The 18,311-nt window shown below is 46.3% G+C and overlaps 1 protein-coding gene across 2 annotated transcripts in view; it reads right to left on the minus strand.

The window, feature by feature from the left end:
• Window positions 1-18,311, minus strand: part of POMT2 (protein O-mannosyltransferase 2) — a 43,417-nt gene that overhangs the window by 12,408 nt on the left and 12,698 nt on the right. The window contains exons 3-11 of one of the 2 annotated variants that reach the window (XM_070593274.1): window positions 18,188-18,292; window positions 16,099-16,207; window positions 14,231-14,339; window positions 12,520-12,679; window positions 11,069-11,175; window positions 10,273-10,355; window positions 7,615-7,724; window positions 3,626-3,692; window positions 1,312-1,381 (exon numbers count right to left, since the gene is read on the minus strand). In XM_070593274.1, the coding sequence (XP_070449375.1) occupies window positions 1,312-1,381; window positions 3,626-3,692; window positions 7,615-7,724; window positions 10,273-10,355; window positions 11,069-11,175; window positions 12,520-12,679; window positions 14,231-14,339; window positions 16,099-16,207; window positions 18,188-18,292 (920 nt within the window). The remainder of the gene's footprint in view (window positions 1-1,311; window positions 1,382-3,625; window positions 3,693-7,614; window positions 7,725-10,272; window positions 10,356-11,068; window positions 11,176-12,519; window positions 12,680-14,230; window positions 14,340-16,098; window positions 16,208-18,187; window positions 18,293-18,311) is intronic. The other variant, XM_070593275.1, reaches the window with a different exon arrangement.

Raw genomic sequence — 18,311 nt, forward strand, 5'->3', positions numbered from 1 at the left:
TGCTTAGTTATTTTTTACTGTGTACTATTCACTGTCACTGAAAAACTACTTATGGGAAAGGATGACAACGTCTTTCCCAAAAGAGGATTTTCATTTGCTTTTAGCCAGGCACCTAGGCAACATTACCGGTCTGTGATCACATTCATTTAAGTTCACGGCTTGAAGATTTGGAGACTATCCAGGTGACATGAATTTGGGCTGCAGATCCATGTGAGGATCAACTGGTAGTTACAACTTCTCAGAAAGCAGAGATGGTCCCCTCACCCACCCCGCCCCCGGCCCAAGCCCTCCCACACACACTCTGCTCTGTCCCAAAGTAGCGTCACCCAGACACAGGTGGATAGGGCAGATTTATCCTTACCACAAGTCTTCTGGGGTTCCAAATTTGGGGGAAGAATCATTTAATAAATTGACCACTTTGGGTGAGCCTAGAGCTTTGATTTTAAAATTCCTTCTCGCAAGAGGCTGTCAAAACTCCAGATTGTGGGATCAAGGCAAAAGCGGCTGCAGCGCCCCACTTATTTCTCGGGAGTCCCCCTTTCACTTAGAGTAAGTGAAAGGTACTTCGATCTCGTAACTCCTTACCGTAAGTTTTTTGATGTTTTCAAGAAGATGTTTTTATGTTATTCCAGCATTTTAGATATTTTCAGTGAGAACACTGGTTAAATAAACTAGCTTGCCATATTCTCAGAAAGAGACTCCATCATCTTCCTAAAGGCAGCCACTTCAGAAGCAGCTTTGGGCAACTCAAATTTTTTCTTTTTTCCTCTAGGAAAAGGGAAACTGAAAGGTCCCTTCCACGTTCAAAGTTCCCCAAGGCCAAACGAGGCCGCAGAGGCCGGCCTGCTCATCTCATCAGGCTGCACGAGATGCTTCTCCCATTCTAGCACAGCAGTATTTTTTTTTAAGTCAATAAATTTTTATTTAAGTAATTTCACAATTCCTTCCACTGTCAATCACCTTAGTTCCTCCAAAGTTGGAGTCATAATCTTTAAGATAGCCCTGTAATCTTTAGGATCCATTTTCTTCAGCCAATTCACCTTAGGGCCACGTTTAGGGTCAGAGTCGATGGATCTGCCTGGTTCTCAATATCATACACCCTCTAAACATGAATAAGTTCAAATCATATTCACTCCTAGAGATAAAATGCCAAATAAAAGACTAAGGACAACTTAAATATGTCTAGCACAGCAGTCTGGTTCCATTTAGTAGAGCCTCATGCAAATCGGACTTTTGTTTGTTTCCATCTTTAAAGAACTCCCTACCTCTGGTGCCCATCACTCATTTATCCCAAACAGAAAATTCACTTACTCTTTGTGTTCCAGTCGAATAATGTCTCCATGTCTTACAAATTCCACTGGGAAAGAAGGGTCGAGGGGATCTGCCAAGAAGAAATGAACATTGATATCTGAAATCATTCCCTCATTAGGCTACTATGAATTGAGGGCCTACAGGTAAAGAGTTATCGTACAATGTGGTATGTACTAGAGGCCCCGACAGAGTACTGTGACACCAAAGAGAAAGGGCCCCCAACTGTCTCAGGATTAGAGAAGGGTGTCTTGAAAAGACTCTTAGAGGAGGGGGAGAATCTTGTCAGGTGAACAAGTCGGGGAAAGGCACAGAGATATGAAAGAACAAAACTCATGTGATCAATGGCAAGCGGTTTCGTATGGTTAAGGTCGGGGAGCAGGAAGGAGAGTGGGATAGATGAGGATGTGAACAAGTGGGGCCAGACTGTGGATGCCAGGCTAGGAAACGTGGCCTTTATCTGACAGTCACTGAAGCCCCCACTGGAGGATTTTTAAGCTGGGAAGCCAAATAATAAGATTTTCCGTTCAGTAGTGAAAATACAGTCTTCGAAAGATTAACTCCATGCAAACGACCAGTTGCCCAGCTCTCCCAAAAACTGAATGGTAAACCTCGTGCATTTTGCTAGTGATTATCTTGTGTCTCGCCATACACCTGCTATGTGTGAGGCGAAGAAAATGATGAAATGAAAGGACTACTTCCGTATCATCTAGAAGTCAAGACCAATCAGGATCTAGAAAGGTGATGACAATGGAAAAGGAATCAGCAGTAATAACAGCAACAGAGAAGGATCCTTGCAAATTTCCATCCCAAACAGTGAGAGGCTAAAACTCAAGGTCAGGAAAGAGAAATTTGCCAGCACAAATCACTGGCTCTCAAGAGAATTAGATAGCTCAGCTGTAGAGATGCCCATAACTATGTTGGCTTTTAAGGTCTCTTAAAAAGATTAATCAGCAAGATGACAAACCACATAAGTCAATGGGGAGGGAAGTTTTATTTCACATGGATTTGAGGGGGAGGGGTGTTTATAACCATCAAAAACACAAATACCTTAGTCTATACAGTTCCCACTTCTCAAAGCGCTTGTAGCTATCTGCCTTCACACCAATCCTTAGTTGCGTGGGTGAAATGTAACCACGTTAACCAAGAAGCCACAATGCAATAACAGACCAGCGATGTTGAAAGATTTGGTCCATGCCCACATGACTTCAGAAGTAAAGCGGGTCTTCCCTCATAACCCCTCATTGTGATAGACCACTATGTTTGGCCTGTTGGATCAAAACACAATCAACACCAGTATTATAAAAGTATAGAAAGAGACCCTGATCAATGGTGTCATCCTGTATATTACTGAGAAGTAGGATAGAGAGACAGTGGTTGTGTATGCCACATTTCTAGTCTAAAAACCACAGCAATGAAAGGAGCTGGGGAAAGGAACAAAGAAGGTGAATTTAGATGAGCAGTTGCCCACTTCCCCATAAAGGCTTAGGAGCAGCTGACTCGAGACAGACTGAGCCAGGTGGTGTTTGCTGAGGAGTCACAGGGAATACCTGTGGCACAGGACAATCAGCAGGGGCTCAGAAGGTGAGCAGGAGATGCTCTCTGTTCTCTTCTCAGCTGCAGCAGAAGGCACAGCTTGCAGGTAGCTAGCTGTCTGACCACAGAAAGGAAGATCCGAATATAGGCTATGTGATAAAGCCCTGAGAGCCTGAGAGGGGTGCTTCAGAGCAGCTGTGCCCGGCCAGTCAGGGGCAGACCAGCAGGCACCAAGTGAGGTCCCAGGCCCCAGCCTAGACAAGCCCAGCCACAGGGCTGGCAGGCCCTCACATCTATAACTGACTGCCCCAGTCCCGGGGTGAATGTAGCACTCTGCATTTCAAGACAACTTGAGCTGCACCATATGCTGAGGTCTGCGAGGCTTGGTAAGCTCTAAATTAGCAATGAGAGCAGCTGCCATGGGGCTGCCCTCAGCAGCCTCAGTTGGGGCCACTCACCAGCCCCTGGCAGCATGTTCAGGTAACCTCTTCTGGATTAAGTCTGAGCCTTGGCCCTGCTCTCTGGCTTCAAAAGGACAGCTCCAAGAGCGAGATCTTATCTGTCTTGCTCATTGCTTATCTCCTAGGTTGACAACAGTGCTTGGAACATAGTACAGGCGCTCAATAAATAACTGTTGAAGGTAACTGAGATCAGTAAAGATGCTGCCAAAGACTGCTCAGGAAAGCCCATCACAGTAGCATTCTTGGGGAGGCATGAGAAACGTTAAGGAGGGCTCAAAGTAGGTAACAACACAAGAAGCATCAGTTCCCTACCACATTACCTGAGTTCGTATTATGTTTCTTGATAATCCACAGGTTGTTGTAGTCCTTATGCAAATAGGTGGTGACCTGGGTGGGGATGAGGAGAAGGAGGAGAGGGGAGGAGAACACCATCACTATCAGCACAGCCGGCCACAGGACAATCAACAGCAAACCAATATTGCTAAGCCTCGTTCAGAATCCCCAGCCACCAACCCGAGAGCCCGTGTTTCCCAGTGGGGCTCAGAAGTTGCACAGTGAGCAGAACTCTCTCCTTCCTTCCACATTTAAAGGTCTTTTCCCACGTGAGCCTTTTTGATTTGTCTCTTTGTATCTCTCTGCATCTTGCTTTAAAGTTCCAGCCTCCTAGAGGGAGGAACCACAATACCCTAGGGAACAGACTCCAGCACACAAAGAGTTCATTTTAAAAAGTAATTAAGACCATGCCTCAAACTTTCTAAATGAAAAATTCATGCTATTATATTTTCTAGAATGTGGTCAAATGAAACTAAAAAGATCCATAAATATCTGGTCCTAGAAGCCTAAAGTTTTTAGCCCATAGCCATTTTGTATACACTTATTTTTTAAAATTATATGTGTGTATGTGCACATGCACATGCATGTAATGCCGCAATTAATCTAACAGCAAAAGCCTGGGAACAGTATAAACATCCAAGAATAGAGGAATAGTTAACATGATGGTATGTCCACAGGACAGAATACTACACAGCCACAGGAAATGCTTCAGAGCATTTTTTTACCAGCACAGGATAAGGCTTACAAAATGCTGACGCTAAAAATAGCTACCATTTATCGCCACACACTGTTCTAATCACTGGGCACTGTTCTAAGCGCTGGGCAAATCTTCTCTTTATGCGTATGTACTGTGCTCACCCTCACCCTACCTACAAAGAAACTGAGGTTAAGTAATTTGCTCAAGGTCACACAGCTTACCAGCTGGAGAGACAGAATTCAACCCCAGGCAGCAAACCACAATCAATGCTCCCAGGATAGAGACATATACAATTATGCCAGTTATGTAAACAAGTACATAAACACTCAGAAACAACAGAAATAGAGGCATTTCTCTTACGATGTGAGTTTTATAACTCCAAGTGGACAAAACATGACTGATTTACTTGCAAAGAGATTTGGACTTAGCATTTAGGAAAAGAAGTACACACGTATTGTGGCTGCTTTGTTTCAGCGGCTTTTGTTTTTTCAGAAAAAAAATAGGGATAATGGTATTAAGAATATACAAGAAGCTAAAAAGTTTTGGGAGCCATAGAGAAATTAAGTGCACACTCTTGAACAAAAGCTACATATAGTCCACCCAGCTTGGATTTGCTCAAAGAAGTTAAGGTTTTGTGGTGCTCGTGCGTGTACTCTGTGTATTTTGGGTTTTTTTTTTTTTTTTTTTACAAAAATCAGTATTATTAAAATTCCTATAAGAAAAATTACTTCTTTATTTTGAGTGTAGTCCATGGCCTCTTTTTCCCACTAAAACATTTGTTTTTAGAGCAGAGTTTTTTATAACATGAGGTCTCCTAGGAACATAGGTATCCTATTACAACAGGATGTTGTCCATCAAACTATGTGCATAAACATTGATCTTCTGGGATTACGTGTAGCTTTTGTTTTCTTTTTTATACTTTTCTATGTTTTCTAATTTTATTTTATAAACGTTATGCTTTAAAAACATTTAAAAATCAAGACCTAGAGTTGTTGACAAGACATTAAATGACAGGGCAGGGAAGGCCACTAGAGGTTATGTAATCCAATCCCCTCAATTTACAGAGGAGGAGAGCGGCTGAGAAAGGCTCAGTGGCTCAGCCAATGACAAAGCCAGACACTTCTGTGCCTTGGCCCAGTGAGCTCTCTCTACAGTACCATCACAGTTTCATGCCTCCACACGGGGGCTACAAGCTTAATAGAGCCTTTCAGAACTTGGCCCTTCTCGCCCTTTGCATAGTGCAGATGTTCCTGTCACCACGTCTCTAACTTTATCTTCTACATGACACCTGTAGCAAGGTATCGCCATGGAAGGCCTAGCTGTGGTTTTCTGCCCTGGTTATACCTTAGACTCTTCTGGAGACCTTAAAACCAAAACAAAAATGCACACTGCATGGGCCCCATCCTAGATAATTAGGTCAGAACCTCTGGGGTGGAGCTGAGGCATCAGAACTTTTTAAAAGCTCTCCAGGGGATTCTAAAGTGCAGCCAGGGCTGAGAACCGCTGAGCGAGAGATAAGTGGAGAATCAAGAATGAGAAATTGATACTAAAACCCAATACTCTGCGTCAACTTTCTAGTAAACTAGGAAATAATAATGAAGCGTTTTGAGAAGCAAAATTTCTGGCAAAGTTAAGATATTGATCGTTTTGCAAGAAGAGAAACTTCCCTTCCAAGCTTCTCAGAACAAGAGCCTGCCCTGTGCCCTCCACTTCCTCATCCCTCATTACTTCTCAAGTCCCTGCCTCTGAGACTTCTGCCCTCCCCACTCCGAGGAAACCATCCTGGTCAGAGTTGCAGGCCTCCTCTGTCGCCGTCCACAGGCCTCTTTCTCAGTCCTCACCTTCTCTGAGGTCTTGTGGCCCTTGAACCGCTGCCCATCTCCTCCTCCTGGAGACTCCCCTCCAGCTCTCCTCCAGCCTCCCTGTTCACGCCCTCCTTCTCAGCCTCTTCTACAGCACCACTCTGAGCGCCTTTAACACTGCCTTTCATGTTGCTCCTCCTCAGGGTTCCTTCACTGGCCCTCCTCCCCCTGCACACCCTTTCTGGGCAATGTCACCATCCCACTGTGTCACTAACACCCATATGCTACACACACACCTCTCCCCTGAGAGAAGCCCCAGACCTAAAATACGCAAAGGAAACTCTCTCATCTCCAGAGCCATTCTGCCTCCTCCATTTCTGATTATGGTGACACAGCATTATCACACATACACCTTGACCTCCAAACTATACACCTGGACTTAGCTCATCCCTGACATCTATCAGTTCTCAGGCCCTGACATGCGACCTGTGCAGTGTTTCCTGAATCAATTCCCACCTCTATCCCCATGGTCTTTGCCTCCATTCACCATCCTCTGTCATGATTATTGCCTCCTATCTGGGTCCTTGCCTCCAGTCTGTTTCTCTTGTCAATCCATCACACTCCTACTGGAGCTATCTTTCCAAACTAGAAATCTAATCACATCTTGCCGTTCCTTAATAACCTTCAATGCCTCCCCAGTATCTACAGAATGAAGTCAAATCTACTGTAACATGTGAGGCCACTCCACAATCTGGCCCCACCAACCTCTCCAACATCCTGTTTCTTCCTCTCAGGTACCATCTACCACAGCCACACCTAAAGCTCCTTAACATGCACACTGATACAGCGTCGCTCACTCATTCAGATAACACTCACGGCTAACCTTTCAATGTCCACTTTACATGTATTATCTCATTTAATTCTCACAACCACCCTAGGATCGAGAGAGGTACTATTTATTTTCCCCAATTTAAAGATGAGAATACTGAAGTACAGAAAGTTTAAGGAGTCATACTCTAATGGAATCAGACAGTCTAGTCTGGTTGTCAGGTCTGTGTTTATAACCACTACACTCTACTCATCATCCCCTTCATGCAAGGCACTGTGCTAGGCAGCGGAGCCTTCCAGGAGCTAGCAATCAAATAGCAAAGAGACAGGAGGAGGGAAGCACTCACAACTTGATGTGAAAAGGGTTGCCACACAGGCTTGCAAAGGGTGCCGGGGAAGCCCCTCATACGAGACACCTAACCCGGCACTAGGTAGAGGTGAGTCATGGTGGTCACAGGGGACACCTAAGCTGAAGTCTAAAGAAGCAGGAGTTAGCCAGAAGAAAGAGAAGCGCACAGGAGGAGGAAGAATGTTTCAAGCAGCAGAAACAGTGCGGGCAAAGGACAGGAGGCAGGAAAGAGAATGGTGAGTTCCGTCACGGCGACCAGTCTGGTGCTGCTCCAGTACAAGTGCACAGAGGTTCACTGACCTGCTGCTGGCGGGCACCAACGCCCTCGGGGTAGAGGTGCCTGTGGGAGTGGAGATAGCCGATGGCCATCCGCAGGTTCTTCACAGTGATCACAGAGCCATAGGCCAGGTCTGGGGGGAAGGAAGACAGTGGAGGGTGGGAGCTGGCACAGTGCTAGAGGCTGCCCCTGCCTGGTAGGGGCCTCGGAAGCCACAGGACTCACTAACGCTCCAACAGACTTCACTGGGCCCAGGGATCCTAAAGCAACAGGCACAGTGGCCTTCTCACTCCAAAGGAGCCTACTCAAGAGGGAGTCCACTACAGGGTCTCACTTATGCCCTGCGCCCCCCTCCCTCCCAAGGACTTCAGAAGAAGCTGGGTACTAACAATGTTATTATCAAAGCATTGTTTATAACAGCAAAAGATTAGAAACAACTTGTCCTTCAGCCAAAGTCTATATGTACACTCAATGGAATAAAGAAGGAAGAAGCATTTTATGTCTTCATCTGGAATACTCTCCAAGATGTAATGTTATAACAGACTATAAATTTTTGACTATACATCCTTTTGTGCCTTTTGAATCTAGCACCATATGAAGTAACTATTCAATGGTGTTTGGGTTTTTTTTTTTACATGAAATTTAAAAAAACAAAACCACCCGAGCAAATAGCTTACCCAAGAGCATCCCCTCCTCCTGCAGGCCCTGGGTTACTGAGAAGCCTCTGTTCCTTATTACTGCCCCTCTTCTCAAGCCCCCATAAACTGACTGCCCAGCCATCCCCGACTCCACTGAAACAGGTCCACCAGCGATCTTCTTCTGTCTTCCTCTGTTCATTCATTTGGTCAACACACTGTATCAATTACACAGTGGATCCAAAGGTGGAGGAGGCCTGGTTAGAGCCCCAGCAGAGCCCAGTCTTGGGGAAGACGGCTTCACACACTCATGAGCACAGCACAGTGGGCAAACGCTCCAGCAAAGGTGTGACAATGTGTGACATGGTGGGAGCCCAGAGCAGGGTAAGATGAATTCTCGCCCAAAGAGTAAGAAGAGGATGGCTTGACGGGAGAGATCAGAGCTGAGCCAGGCATTTTAAATAACGAGTAGGAATTTGCTAAACTCCACAGCTCCATTCTTCTAAGTTCTCACGCAGGCCAACATATGCAGCCCTGCACACTGCTGACCACCTTTGCTTCTTGAAAGGCTCTCTGTTCCCCTTTCTCAACTCCACACTGCCTCATGGACTGTTCCTCCTCTACCCCCTTCCTCCTGCATTCCCCAGTGACCTCACCTCAGCCCTGTCCTCTTTCTCTTTCTACAGTTTCCTTACAGATCACAGCCACTGCCACAGCATTAATTACCACTTTACTCAGCTGGTTCCTCCTTTGAAAGCATCAGCCACAAGCCTATTGGCTCCATTACACAGATTTCCCCAAGCATCCGAAAGTCAACCTCTCAAATGCAGAACTCAGTATCTGCCTTTCAAAACCAAATTTCTCACCGGCTTTCCTATTTCTCATTCTTTCCATGGTCTTGGAAGGCCCACTGTGTTCTAGTCACCATGGAAGGTAGTAGGGAGGCTAAAATACATAGTGCTTGCCTCCAGGAAAGGCAAGCCTTCAGCGACTGGGCTCAAGTCCTCAGTGACATCTTTCTTCCTCTCTTTCCATGTCCAATCTCCTTGTATGTGCCAGTTTCCTTTTCCCTGTGGCTGCTACCACCATGCCCAACTCAAGTCCCTGCAGTAGCCTCCCAGAGGACACCCCAGCCTCCAATCCCACCCAGCCCTAGCCATCTTATACTTTGCGACCAGTGTCATCTCCCTACAGCACAGCTTTTCTGGCCTCCTCCCAGCTCAAAGACCTCCAATGGGTCTCTACTGTCTGTTTAATGTAGTCAAACACCTCATCCAAACTTTTCAAACACTCATAACCTGGGCCCAACCTATCTTTTCAACCTTATTTCCAGCACTTCTCTGTATATACACTGTGCCTTAGGTTTTGCCCTGTTCTTGGCTTTGATCATGCTGTCCCTGCTGCTCAATACGCCCTCTCCTCCCTCTCCATCTGCTGAAATCTACCCATTCTTCCAGGGCCTGAGTCCAAGGCAACTTACTCTATGTCCCTTGATCCCTCCAACCTCCTGACAGAAGTGATCTCTCACATCCTTCGGTTCTCATAGCTCTGTGTCCCCTCCTTATGTACTTAACACACATGGTCATATCAGGTAGACATCCTCTAAACCGGACTCCATACTCTGGAAGGCATCCATCCACAGCCTCCAATGTGGCTAACACTTGCTCAGTTACTATTTGTGAATAAGTGAATGGATGTGAGTCATAGAATACTGTGGTAGAAATTGACTATGAGCCTTGAAGGGCCTTGCTCTTTCACCAGATTCTCTCTGGTTGGCCTTCCCACAGAGCAGGCCTGGATGCTTCCACAGCCACAATGGAGAGTTCTTCTTCAGGGTCAAAGAGGTTGTAGCTCAGGACGTCTTCCTCTGCACTCCCTGTGTCCCGACTTCCTCTCTTGAGTGCTCATACCACTCAAACTGGATCTTTCTCCCACTTTGTTATCTACAGGCTAAAAAAACTCAAGCTATCATACACATGCTTTCCAACTGAACTCCCAGGAAACCCTTCTGCCTTTCTACCTCCGTAAAGGCCAAGAGACACTCACGTTCAGGGATGGAAGCATTGTGAAGGTTGTTTCCTGAAAGCCGGGCCTGGAAGGCAGAACTGAAGAAGCCATCACCAGGACCACTGTGGGGAAAGGAAGAGCAGAAGAGAGCCAAGTTAATGGAGTGAACCTGTGATTTCCTAGAAACCCTGCTCTGTGCAGTTAGTTTAAAAGAGGTACAAGCAGAGTGGTACTGTGGTATCGGGGGACAGACACGAGTGATGGAGTCAGAGAAACTGGGGTCCAAATCCCAGCTCAGCCACTTACTAGCCAGGTGACCTTCAGAAGTACCTAACTCTGTTTAACCTCAGTTCCTCATTTATACATTGAGGATTTAAAAAAAATCAAAAGAAGATTTTTTGAAAGATTTTTTAAAAAAAAATTTTTTAAATCAAAATGGTTATGATTAAATGAGATAATGAGCACAAAATGCTGAACACAGTTCCTGACACTTAGTAGCCACTTGTGAAGTGGGAGCTGCTGCTGGCGTTCTTATCCTCGCTCCAACTGCACAGCCTCACGGCGGCCCATCCCTGCTCAGCACAGGGAACTTTGTTTAGGGGTAAGGGGCAATTTGGCTATTAGGAAATTCTCCTCTTCCTTCAGGTCGGCGTGCTGGCCTTTCTGAGTCCTCTGGATACCCAAAAGATAGAACATAGGAAGAAATAAACAGGAATAAGAACCTGGGTCTCCCTCCTATCATCCCAACCACAGACCCAGGAAATCACATGGCTCATCCACGGGCTTAGAGATAAGAAAAGACCAGCCGCGAGAGGCGGGGAAGACGCTGCTGTACCTTTTATTCAGCACCATGAAATGAACAGCATAAGTGGCCGTGTAGAGAGCCAGGGGTAGCACTATGAGGCACAGGATGCGAGCAGTCAGGTGTTTTCCCACAGTCACCTGCAAACAGAGCCAGGGTGGGGTGCTGGGCATTCCTTATACCTTATATGTGCATAATATGTAAGTTTTTATAAATAAGTCATATCATAAAAAATTAAAACACTAATGGCCAACAAGAAAGAAGAATATGTGGAAAACCTAAGCCTTTCCATAACACCCTACCACCCAAGCACTCCAGGGGACTGAACTTGGGCCAGCCCTCTGCTGCCTGTTTAGGCCCTCACCCAGGACCCCAGGCTGTCACTGTGCTGCTGACAAAGCGTTGCCTGCATCTCCAGCATCATCACTCATTAGTCCCCTCTACATCCCAGTCCCACTGAAATCCTTGTACTTTCCCATGCTCCCTGTACTGTGCCAGCCCCACTCATCACATGGACAACTGCTCCTTATCTTAACTTCAGGCCTCAGCTGCCTCCCAGAAGCCCTCCTGGATCACCTGAGACTGGTCTGGTGCCGTCCTCTGCTCTCACAGCACTTGCTGGCTGGGTTGTAATTGCCTGTTTACTTATTTCTCCCTCTCCATTGTCTCTAGTGGGCAGGAATCTTTGTTTTATTCATCTGCATATTCTGTGTTTCACACTCAGTGGATGGTCTGTCTATATCTTCTGAATGAAAAAATGAACTTGCTGGGACTCTGGTTCAGAGGTGATGGAGATGCATTATAGCAAAGAAGTTCAGGCCTGGAGTCAGCCTCCCTTAAGCCTGAATCCTAGATCTACCTTTTATTATTTATATGACCCTGGGAAAGCTATTACCTCTTGAGGTCTCAGTTTCCTCATTTGTAAAGAAAGGGTAATAACTACCTACCTCACAGGACTGTTATGAGAAGTAAATGACATATGAAGGTAAAGCATTGTGCATAGTGCCTGGCATAAAATCAGCTCTTAATAAACAATAGTGTAATAACCCCTAAAGGCCCTTACTGGCCTCCAAATCTGGAGACCCTGGATCAGGAAAAGAAAGTTGTAAATTCAGAAAGTCATCCCACCATTTTACCTAAGGTCCCATGCAGTCAGTATCTGCCATATATTTGGCATGAACCCAGGTGGACAGAATTCCCTGACTGGGTAGTTTGTAGAGCATTTTAAAAACAACACAGAAACGAACACTACAAGAGAATTCCAAGGATGTCAGTCCATCCTCTCCCTTTTTTACACCTCTCCAGCCTCTCAGCAATGGCCCGCTTCCTGCTCTTGTGCTGCCTACAGAGGGCGGCAGGATCCAGCCCACCTCAGGCCCCGAACACAGCCACTCCACTGCCTACAGCACAGGCGGAGAAAGGCCACCAGCTCTGTGAGCAATACTAGGGAGGAAAGACATTTCTACAAACACTTGGGTTCTCACCAGTGAAAGACTGAGGTCTCCAAACAGGTGCCAAAGGTCTGAAATGGTGTTCCACCCCACTTGCACGATGATAAAGAGGCCAACAAACTTGACCCCTAAAGCACCAGCCAGATTAATGCCAGTCAGGCTGAGCCAGAACCACCAGGGGGCAGAGAAGGGCCTGCAAACCAACAAGATAGAGAGCAGTTCGCAGCTGGAATCAAACCCCAAAGCAAGGGCAGCAGTGGGAATGGGCAGAGGTTCTCTGACTCTGAGAGGCGGGGCTGAGCCCTCCATCTCAAGGGCTCCCAACCCCAGGGGACCACAGCACGGCTCCAAGGGGGTGGTCAGTGAAGCCCCTGAAACTGCAGGAAGCACAGTGTGGGAGTGAGCAGGACCTTCTTCTGGGGAGAGGGGCCACAGCTTTCCTGGCTAAGCACAGGGCTTAAAGTAAGCAAGAGGTTCATTCTCCAGAAGTGACCAATCACATAGAAGTAAAAGGAAAATCCAGGGAAGCCCGCTGGATTCAGTCAGCCCTCTCCTTTGTGTCACCTCTGGCCTGGTAAAAGCCAGCATTTACTGAGTACTTACTACGTGTCAGGCACTGTTCCAAGAACTCTACACATACTGACTCTTTGACCTTCACTACAACCCCATGAGGTAGGTCCTATTATTACCCTCTTTTTACACATGAGGAGATTGAAGAACAGAGAGGTTAAGTAATATAGCTAGCAAGCAGAGGAGCATGGCTCTAACCCCAGGAGTTGGTTCCAAGGTTTGCTATACCTATAGCACCCAGAACTCTGTGCTGCAATTCTCTGATCACCCGGCTCCTCACTAGCCAAGACCTATGTACCTGTGTACCTCCAGCTCTCAGCACAGCACCTGGCACATAGTAGGTATTCAAGAAATGGCAGGCAGAAGTGGATGCGGTAGAAGATAACCCAAAGCCAGAGAGGGCTGGTGGTCACGCATCAGGCTTTATTAGCATAACATAATGAGTTTGGCCATGGTAAAACAAAGCCAACTTCTGGAAAACCCTGGGCAGAGCCAGCTGTTTTGGTCTGAATAGACTGAATGACCTATTCTACTCTCTCCGAGGCAGAGGACGATCCGGAAAAGACCATTCTGGAGGACGATCAGGCCCTCCAGAACAGCTTTAGAACAACCAGGGCCTGCAGGGACCCTCTTGATTGGTATGGACCATTCAAGCCAAGCGATATAGACATTATTCCCATCATTAGGTCAGGACTGGCTGCAACCACCAAGGGCAGGGAGACAAAGAGTTCCCAGGCAGTACCAATCCTGGTGCCCTCCCCTCCAGGACAGACAACATGAAGGATAAGGTTGTTCTGGGATCTCCTAATTAGCACTGGTGTCAAGGGGTGGCTTATAAGATGGGGCAGGGGGAAGGCATTAGGACCCCTCCATACTATCTACAAACCCCTACCCAAATCCACCCCTTCTGTAAAAATAATAATAATATTCTTGAAAAAGACAACTGACATTTTCTTAGTCTTATATAAAGCAAAAAAAAAAAGCATAGAAAACTTTTTAAAATCTATTTTTATGATCTAAAATGGGCAATCTAAGTTAAAAAAAAAAAAGTGTGCTTGCCTTAAACTCAGCTTCAAGACAAGTCCTCGAGGCACCCACCCTGTCCCTGTCCATTACAGAAATTCTGGAGCTGCCACAGCTTCTGACCCCCCTTCCCAAAAATGGTGTTTCTAACCTGTCGGCACAGGAGTTGTACTTGACCATGCTCAGCATGGCAGCCATGATGAAGAACATCAAGATGGGATCAAGGAGGATGTACTGGGACAAAGTGAGGCATCCTGTGTCTGAAAAACATGAGCTCAGTGGTCAAAAAGTGGAACCAGAGAGGGGTCCCCCTGAGAACCAAACACCCCAGCAATAAGAAATGGTGCCCCCTGAACTAATTGCATGTAATCATTTGTGCAGTCAAGACCAGATGGGCCACTGAGTCATCACTGAGTCATTGGGGGGGTAGGTGGAAGGCCACAGCTTTGGAGCACACCAAAGCCCAACGATATGAAACAGCATCTCACACTGCTTTCAGGCCCTTGACCCAAGAAAGGATCACGTCATTCAGTCAGAGAGAGCAGTCCCGAGATGAGGGCTCCTCCTTGTTTCCACCGTCAGAAAGGGAGTTCTGCCACAGACTGCCTACACTGGGATAGGGCCTCACCATTTTACACGGAGTCTCTGTTGGGAGTTTCTTCACCATACAGAGGCCAAAGTGACTTTTTTTAAACAAATTTCATTACATCATGCCCCTGCTTAAAGCCTCCAATGTCTTCGCGTCTCACTCAGACTAAGAAACTCCTTGTGACGGTCACCAGAGCCTGCATGGTCCCCCTACCCACCACCCGCTGCCTCCCTCCCTCCACTCTGGCCACACTGGCCTTCTTGCTGCTCCTTAAATCCATCACATGCTGCCTTCACCAGGAACACCGCATAAGCCGCTCCCTCTGCCTGAACACTCTTCCCTCAGTTCCCTGTGTGGCTTAATCTTTCGCTCCACTCAGGTCTCCACTTAAGGCCACCTCCTCAGGAAGCTCTTCACCAAGCACCCGACATAGAATGGAATCATCCCCACTACTCTCTCTTTTACCCCACACTGTTTCCTACATAGAATGGAATCATCCCCACTACTCTCTCTTTTACCCCACACTGTTTCCTACATTGCATCTACTGCTGAGGATGCCACATTACAGACATTAATTTACTTGCTTATTTACTGTCCGCCCCACTAGTGGGTAAGCTACATGATGGCAAAGCACCTCATTGGTACCAAAAAAAGTGGTCTGGCACAGGGTAGATGCTTGAAAAATAGCTGTTGAATGAAAAATGAATAAATGCTGAATGGATAAATAACTGAAAAGGGAAATTAAACACATGAGGAAAAAGCCACCAGTCCTCGACAGGGAGACCCTATAATCTCACAAGATATCTGTCAAAACAAAGCCAGAACTGCCCCTAAAATACCCACTTAAATTGGTCCGGACTTCTTTAAATGTTAAGCTCTATGAGGTCATGAATTCGCTTTCATAAGAACAAGAATAGCAACAGGATCAATTTCTAGGGCTCATCTCTCATTTATCCATGTGAGGATTACCCACAGAAAATATTTTAAGTTCCCATTTTGCTATCCCCTGCCGCCCAGCTACTTCTGAGGCATTTGCCTTGCATTCAGTTGAAATTACTTTAAGGAATGCAAACTAATCTTGACGGTAACCTAAGAGAAGCAGAATTAGAGTTGTAAGCCTCCTTCAAACACAAACACAAATTTATCTTGTTGTCCATTCCAAACTCAAATGTGGATAAGTGGGAGATCATCTATTCCTTGGGATTACCCATGCCAACGCTCCCCTCCAATAACATAAAGGCTTGCTACATACAAGTACTTATATGTGTAAGTATAACCAGTGAATAAAATGAGATTTGTAGCACATTCACCCAATCCTAAAGTTACTTAAGAACCAGGCCCATAGATGGGCCCCTTGAACATATTGATTTCCAGCTATATTTATAGTGTGGCAGTCAATTTCCCAAGAAAGGTGGTACAGGACAACTTACCAAAGGTGAGAAGGGCAGCCGTGAGGAGTGCTGCCGGGAGGGACTTGGACAGCTCCAGTACAGTGAGGTAGGCAAAGGGGACCAGCAATGAACCAAGGGAAGCACAGAACTACAGAAGGAAAAGAGATGCAGTCAAGTAACCTGCTAAACTAAGCATCAGGGACCTACTTGACTTAGTACAAACTAATGTTTAAGATGTAAGATCCTGGCGCCCCGTGGCTGAGTGGTTGAGTTCGTGCGCTCCGCTTCGGTGGCCTGGGGTTTTGCCATTTCGGATCCTGGGCGCGGACATGGCACCACTCATCAAGCCATGCTGAGGCAGCGTCCTACGTGCCACAACTGGAAGGACCCACAACTAAAAATATACAACTATGTACCAAGGGGCTTCGGGGAGAAAAAGGAAAAATAAAATCTCTGGAAAAAAAAAAAAGGATGGAGGACCCTGATGAAGGCATGACTTGCTGATTGAAAATCACCTGGACCATTTATATATAAGAAAGGGGTAGTGCCTCTTAAAGCATCAAATCAACAACACTTATATTCCGTTGAGCACCATCTTGTGCACTGACATGAAATCAGCAAAGTTCAGCAAGGTGTGGGCAGGATGGCACAGTGGTTTCAACTGGGGGACTCCAGGGTTGGACTGCCCCATCACTGCTAGCTGTGACCTCGAGAAAGTCACATCTCTGAATCTCAGCCTCCTCATCTATGTAATGTGAAAAATAAGAGTTCCTACCGCATAGGCTTTCCTCTGAAGATTAAATGAGCCAAAGTTTCATTAACAGGTGGATAGTGTTCCATAAACATTACCTTCCATTCCAAAACTGTGGGTACAAGTTGAAAAAGACCTCCTTGAAGGTGTCTTGATATTTTAGAGAGTTCTAATGTCATTTCTCCCTTGGCTCTTTTCTTCAATCACACCAGAAACCACTTTTTAATCTACAGGTTGTATTTTGATTTTGGAAAAAAAGGACTGTTTGACACTTAGCAGCTGGAGGGCTGTTTTTTTGTTTTGTTTTGTTTTGAACCACCAGCCATATCTCTACCTCCCTACCTGCTCATCAAAAGTAAACAAACAAGCCCAGGGGAATGGAAATTCTCACATTTCTGTTGTCACTTTCTGTCAACAGAAAGCAATGCGTCCTAGTGTGAAAGGGAACAAGGCTGTTACGTTTGCTGTCTCAGTTTCCAAAGCAAGCCCACAGTGAGTCAGGCTATATCCAATTATGTATGCTATGTGGTGTTAAAAAGTCATTAGGAAGACACAGAATCACTTAAGAACATGAACTTGAGGGTAGGGGACATTCCCTGTTTAATACGGTATGATACAACCATGCAAATCATCCAATGATAGCCCAAATAAGCACACAGCATTTATCTCAAGTGCTCTGAGCTCCTCAAGGAAAAGAGCTTGCAAATGCCGCCTTCTCTGAGAGCTCCACGTTGGAGTCAGTTTCTGCAGGTTTCATTAGCTACAAGTATGGGGTCTCAATAGAGCGGGGTGTTTAGGCCCCGCCACCCTCCATCAAGGCTGGTAGTGGGACTCAAAGCAAATACAAGGCCTCCCTTAAACGACTGGAAAACCCCTTGTGTGTGCCTGAAACCTTCATGGGGAAAGAAGCGAGAACCTGGTGACAGGGGTGTAGGATACTGAAATCTCAGGAAAAAAAAAAAAAAAGGCCCTAGAGGTAGGCAATGCTCAAGCAGTTCTGGCCGCAGAGAGGAAGAATGGGTAGCTTGCCAAAGTCAGGGCTGTAGGAGACTCCTGGCTGCCTGGGTCTCAGGCTGCTCTCCAACCTGAAGTCTGATGCCTCACGGGGGCAGGTAACAGGTGACAGTGTGTGCTCGCTCCTATCTATCTAATCTCTGTAGTATCTGTGGCCTCCCTTCCCTTCTTACCCACCCCAGTTCTGAATCTCCACACTTGAATCTCTACTACAGGATGGGGCTCCAATCTTCCTCCCCTCCCCCACCACCCCAAAGTCCCTTTATCTACACCTGCCACCACTCCAGGGCTTCCAACTGTAACATTTCTGACTCAGTGTGGCCCCAGGGTTGAGTCAATCTATATCAAGTCAGGAAGCCTTACTCCTCTCATTCCCATGTAGTTGTGATGCTCATATTTGTCCCCAGGCTTCTGGAATGAAAAGGTACCATCATATCCACTCAGGTAGCCAGCAAGACCTATCAGCATCTGAGGAGAAAAGGAGAAC

This window comes from Equus przewalskii, chromosome 25 (genome assembly GCF_037783145.1).
Source record: "Equus przewalskii isolate Varuska chromosome 25, EquPr2, whole genome shotgun sequence".
Lineage (NCBI taxonomy): Eukaryota > Metazoa > Chordata > Mammalia > Perissodactyla > Equidae > Equus > Equus przewalskii.